This window comes from Austrofundulus limnaeus, unplaced genomic scaffold, assembly GCF_001266775.1.
Source record: "Austrofundulus limnaeus strain Quisiro unplaced genomic scaffold, Austrofundulus_limnaeus-1.0 Scaffold85, whole genome shotgun sequence".
NCBI lineage: Eukaryota > Metazoa > Chordata > Actinopteri > Cyprinodontiformes > Rivulidae > Austrofundulus > Austrofundulus limnaeus.
Genome location: NW_013952487.1, coordinates 1044022 through 1049998, shown reverse-complemented (window position 1 = coordinate 1049998; position 5977 = coordinate 1044022). Strand labels below are relative to the sequence as shown.

General features: G+C 41.4%; 1 protein-coding gene across 1 annotated transcript in view; it reads right to left on the bottom strand.

Annotated features, from left to right (window-relative positions):
* The window catches only part of vrk1 (VRK serine/threonine kinase 1), a 14327-nt gene that overhangs the window by 1508 nt on the left and 6842 nt on the right, over nt 1-5977 (bottom strand). Inside the window, exons 8-11 of the mRNA XM_014011859.1 lie at nt 5195-5327; nt 3130-3250; nt 2986-3044; nt 2196-2365 (exon numbers count right to left, since the gene is read on the bottom strand). Coding sequence (XP_013867313.1) covers nt 2196-2365; nt 2986-3044; nt 3130-3250; nt 5195-5327 — 483 coding nt within the window. The remainder of the gene's footprint in view (nt 1-2195; nt 2366-2985; nt 3045-3129; nt 3251-5194; nt 5328-5977) is intronic.

Below are 5977 nucleotides of genomic sequence, written 5' to 3'. Positions count from 1 at the left end.
GGTTACACTATAAAAATGTTTGTCATAACCATGTCTTGTGATTATTTGACAGGAGTTTTATCTTTACAGTGTAAGTGTATTTAATTTAGTTATGTTAGTTATGATAGTTGATGTAAATACAATAAAAATTAAACCAAGATTTAGAATAATTATCATTTTGATCCATATATTGGTAATGTCTGACTGGGCCTCGTGCCACTTTATGTTCAACAAATTGGGCCCCGAGGTCAAAAAGGTTAAGAAGTCCTGGTCTACACTCCAGAAAAAATAAAAACTCTGACACACGACATTATGTGTCCACAAATCTCTCCCATTAAAGCTGCACAGTTTCTGTCAGACAGATTCTTCTGTGCTCAACGTCTGTTTAATCTCCATCCAGGAGTTTTTGTTCATTTGACTCTTTATAAATGTCTGCTTCCAGACAGTAGTTAAAGCTAAATGTAGCGTCTGAGCTCTTTCAGCAAAAACAAACACAGCCACTAACTCCTGACCAATCATGCAGGAAGTTCTTATGCGGAGCGGGGTGAAAAGTTTCGGTTGTGACAATCCGATCAGATTTGAGCCGTTCTGACGGAGCATACCGGACGCCTAATTAATTCAAACGTTCGTGTTCAGGGAATCCTCCAGTTGTGTTCTCAACGACACCGTCAGTTTGTCTAACACAAACAGACGGTGTCCTCTGACTCGAGGGTCATCACCTCTTCTATCAACTCCTACCCAGTTTCAATTTCTGCCTCCATTTTGACAATTGCTGCCTCGGGATGGCCACGTGGAGCGCGCTGAGGGGAACAGATTGGTGGGATAATTACATACAATAACCAGCGCTGGAGAMTGTTAGCCTTTCAGCTGGAAACATCTTGTGCCTGGTGGCATTTTCAGTACTGTATGTACGGAGAGCAGGTGTCACAGAGAGAGCTGCAGCTACAGCAGCAACACAAAAAACTATATTGTAACACAAAAATGTAAAGAAAACCTATATTTTAAAGCTAAAATGAATGTAATTTTGAGGTTTAAGGAAGCAATATAGTGTGGGACGAGGACCAAAATTAAGATTATTGCGTAACCAGGGGTTGCTACTGTATATCTATTCCTAAACCTGATCTGATCTGATTAATGAAAGGCCGGCACCGGGAACTGAAAGGCTGGTGCTGGTAAATGACAAGGAGACTATTCAGCAGCAAGACTAGCGACTAGCATATAAATAAGCTGGGGTTAGCAATGGAGAGGCTAGCGACTAGCATGGATAAGCTGGTGTTAGTATTGGAGAGGCTAGCGATTAGCATGGATAAGCTGGCATTAGTATTGAAAAGGCTAGCGACTAGCATACCTTGGCTACTCACTTACTTTATTAGACATAAACTTTTACAAATAAAGAAAACTTTCTCAACAAAAATCTTTGACATACCAAACCTATAAGCGACATGCACCGACACATGTTCCTTAGACAGAATTTACTGTTTAACATGACGTCAAGAATAAATACGTATTAAACATAGTCGCTAGCCTCTCTAATGCTAACACCAGCTTATCATGATAGTTGCTAGCCTCTCCAATGCTAACACCAGCTAATCCATAATAGTTGCTAGCCTCTCCAATGCTAACACCAGCTAATCCATAATAGTTGCTAGCCTTTCCAATGCTAACACCAGCTTATCATAGTTGCTAGCCTCTCCAATGCTAACACCAGCTTATCTATGCTAGTTGCTAGTCTCTCCAATGCTAACACCAGCTTATCCATGAAACTTGCTAGCCTCTCCAATGCTAACACCAGCTTATCCATGCTAGTTGCTAGCCTCTCCAATGCTAACACCAGCTTATCCATGCTAGTCACTAGCCTCTCCAATGCTAACACCAGCTTATCCATGCTAGTCGCTAGCCTCTCCAATGCTAATGCAAATGGCTAGTCTCCTTCTCATTTGCCAGTGCCGGCCTCTCAGTTAGCGGATCAGTAGCTGGTTTAGGAATAATACAGCCTTCTGCTACAAGTAGTAACTGCTTGTTGTGCAACTGTCTTAATTTTAGCCCTCATAACGCACCATGCAGCAACACACTTCCCACAGTCGCAGCAGAGGAAGATCTTATCTTCTGAGCGAGGAGCTTGACGTCACTCCAGATTTCAAACTGATCTRTTTACTGACGGACAGCTGGACCCTGAGCTGGCCCCTGACTGTCTCAGCGTGTTGGTGTGTCCTGACCTTGACTGCAGGTGCCGGCGCTCCTCTGACAGGTGAGAACTCCAGCTGGTTGTCATCTTTGGCCTGGATGGCCTTTAGGCCGTTCTGCAGGATGGAGCGCAGCTTCTCGTACGGCGGTTTGTCTTGATATCCCAGAGACTTCACCTCTTCCATGAACCTCTGGATCTCATCTGGAATAAGATGATGCACAGGGTCACGATGAGCTGACAGCCAGTCGTCAGATAACTGCTCACAAAGGGTTTGATTTATTAAGACATAAAAAAACTGTGAAAAACCAAAATAATATATTTTTCTCTCCATACAGCCAGTAAAAAGCTGCAGTCCAGCCTTGCATTCATTCTGCTCTGGCAGTAAACGCGTTGTGTTTATGCAGATGAGCTTGTATTCAGAGATAACCTCGAAGCGCCGCCGTGTTACACGCCGCCCCTGTTGTCAGCGTCACGTCGGGCTCTGGTTTCAGCGCCGCGCTTCCTTCTGTTCGGAGTGACTCTCCTCAGACGTGACACGCGGTCGCACACAAGCACACAGACGGAGTTGTAAACAACCGTTTTGTTTGTGCTCAGCCAAGCAGAAGGAAGGAGCTGCGACTTCTCCTCAGTCTGAAGCGACACGCTGCCTGCAGGTCAGAGAATCGGGACGCCCCTCGCCGCGAGGAGACCGCGAACGTCACGACAGCCGTTTACAGCTGGAACTAAAGTTTGCTGCGTGTTTACTAGACGTCCGTCTCGAATCCACCGTCTTTGCTTTAAACGACCGTGAAAACATTTCAAGTGCAGCTTGTCATCCCTACCTGGCTTGTCCTGAGGGGAGAAACACTGAGACATAAACTCTGTGATGTTCTCCCGACTCCTGTGAAAACAAAAAAACAAACATTTAAATTCCACCCAGGAGATTSTGGAGCTTAGATTCTTCCTGCAGGTGTGTTTGTCCTCACCTGATCTTGGAGTCTCTGACGTACTGGGGGTCCTGCAGCCTGTCCTCCCACGGCAGCCGGCCACTCAGCCACTGAACCATGCAGTAGCTCAGGATCTCCAGGTCGCTGCGCCTGCATGGAGCTGCAGCCAGACAAGYACATCAGCCTGCAGACTGTGTACAGCTGAAATATAACCCAATCAAAACAGTCTAATATAGTTAGGAACTGCTTCATATCAACTTTCCAGAAAGAAAACGTTTATTTGCTTTGTTTCCCATTTTGAGATGAGATCAATATCAACGTGATTCCAGAGAACAGAAACTCAGACACATCATCACTGATCCATACAGCAGCTGCGGAGGATTATTTGATTCAATCTTTACATAATAAACAACCATTTTTATTGACTTGGTATGGAGGTAACAAATGACACAATCCTGACGTAAAGAGTCACTGATAAATACTTTCACATTGCTGGAAGCTTCTCATGGTGCCTGTAACGACTGAAGGCAGCTTCTTTTTGTTTTTCTCTTCACGTCACAGGAACTGCAGCAGATTGTATCTCAGAGATGGAATTTGATGTGTTTTTAGCCTCCGACACAAGAAGAGCTTCCCTAACATGGTGTGAACGGTGGGAATGAAACCAGAGACAATGATCCTAATGATGGTTTTTTTACCCCTAATTTACACTGAATGCGGTTCCGCTCCTCCGCAGCAAATACGCAACCATTAACTAATGAGAGTATTTATTTTATTACACTGGCTCTGTACGGCGATCCACCAAAATTAGATTTGATCCTATTTTTACTGGACGTCATAGCTGTTCTGGAGTCGCTTTACAAAGATCACRTCGCACAAACAGGAAAAGGAACTAGCACATCATCCGTATTTTCAAAATAATTCACCAAAGGCTGACTATTTTTTGTGGAAATCCCAGTTATGTTAATAAAAATATGGGTATATTTCTACACAAACGCTGTCAAAATGTAGCATGAAGCATATGTAGACACACATGATGCACGTGGATTTTATTTTGAAATCAGAAGTTTCAAAAAGACGACAGCAATGCAGGWTCAGCTGTTTGGAGTCTGTCTTCCACAGAATTAATTATTTTGCTCTGACTTCCACWTTTATCACTGGATTATTGCGTTTCTTGAACCTTCTCTGTGCTTCACACCGGAGCGGAGGCTGCAGCTAACGATTATTTTAGTAATCGATTAATCTATCGATTATTCTGATGATTATTCGAGTAATTACTTGAGCTCATTTTACTAGAAATACAATTATTTAATATTGTGAAGAGGTAATCTACACTTGCTGATGACTTTGCTGCAATCAGAGTAAAACTACAATACCAGTTGTATTAATTCATGCATTACATGAATTATGCTAGTGGACGCTGTGTAAATTGGGGAGCAAACAAACAGCGGTGAACTGAGCAGAACTGCATCTAGTGTAAATTAGGGGTTAGGCAGATTTAGACTTTTGTTTCTAAAAAGCCTCAGAGAAGCATTAGAGCTGAAAGTAYCTGATGTTTGTCATTTTATTCCATCAGACTGATCTACCGTATTTATTCACGTTATAATACGATCGAGTATAATACGATCATCATTTTTTGATCTTAAAAAGCATAAATATGGAAATATCAATAACCCGTGTATAATACTATCCTCCCACTTTATGGATGATTTTAAAGATTAAAATTCTAGTATTATAAATGAATAAATACAGTATGTGGATCAGTCCTGAAACCTCATCTTCTCTTCTGTATAAAATTAACTTATTCATTTATTTTTTTCATCTACATCTCAACAAACCATTCCATGAACTAACAGATACTCTGGTTCATCATCAGTGACCCATTTGAACCTGCAATAACTGATGATAAAGTCTTCTGACATCAACATGTCCTTTATGATTCTGTTGTAGGTTAAAGTCTAGTTTTATTTATCAGCTTAAAAAAAGAATTTAAAGAAGTAAAAATGCTTCAGAACTCAATCTGTCTCCAAGATGAACCTTCTTCGTTATAATTAAACATGTCAGTTGTGCCTTCTGGTTTGGGTTTTAGACATTTGGGGGTACCTACATACTCCTTTGTGGGCGTCGATGCTTGTGAACTCGATGGTGCCGTCGTGACATTTCTTTGGATCTTCTTTGTACTCTTTGAGGTTGCCGTCGGGTGCGTACCTGTACGTCAGCCCAAAATCCACCAGGTAAACCTGCGACACAGCAGAGACGGGTTTCAGCTCAGCACTGGTTCATTTCAACCCATGTGGGAGGTAAAACTGTGGTGCATGATGGGATAAAGACATAAAGAGCTCTGTTAGAAGTTTAATGTTGGATCTTTATTCAGTCCCTTCATCTGTTCCTGGAAATAAACACATTTAGTTTGGTCACAAACTCTGCTTATACATTTTAAATTTAAGAACAAATAACCAATATGACAAAAACAGTGTGTAGATTAAGTTTGTTACTTTATGATTTGGATTTCATGATTGTGAAACAAATACTTTTACCTTACCTAAAAAAAAAATCACATTTTATCTTTTTTATCATTGTTTTTTTCAGCTGCAGAACTGAGCAGCTTTAGCAGAATAAAAATTAAATTAACAAACAGCCACCCTACCTAATGCTAAAATCCTGAGGGGCTGATTTTTAAATTGTCATTTATAATTAGCTCTTTAATAACAACACCACTGATACATTATTAATCTCCAAATTAAATATTTGCCCCTGCCCCCACCTTGTTTAGTGGAAAAACCACTTTGCTGTTGCCTTTTAATTTCCCAGTTTTTACACACACACACACACACACACACACACACACACACACACACACACACACACACACACACACACACACACACAC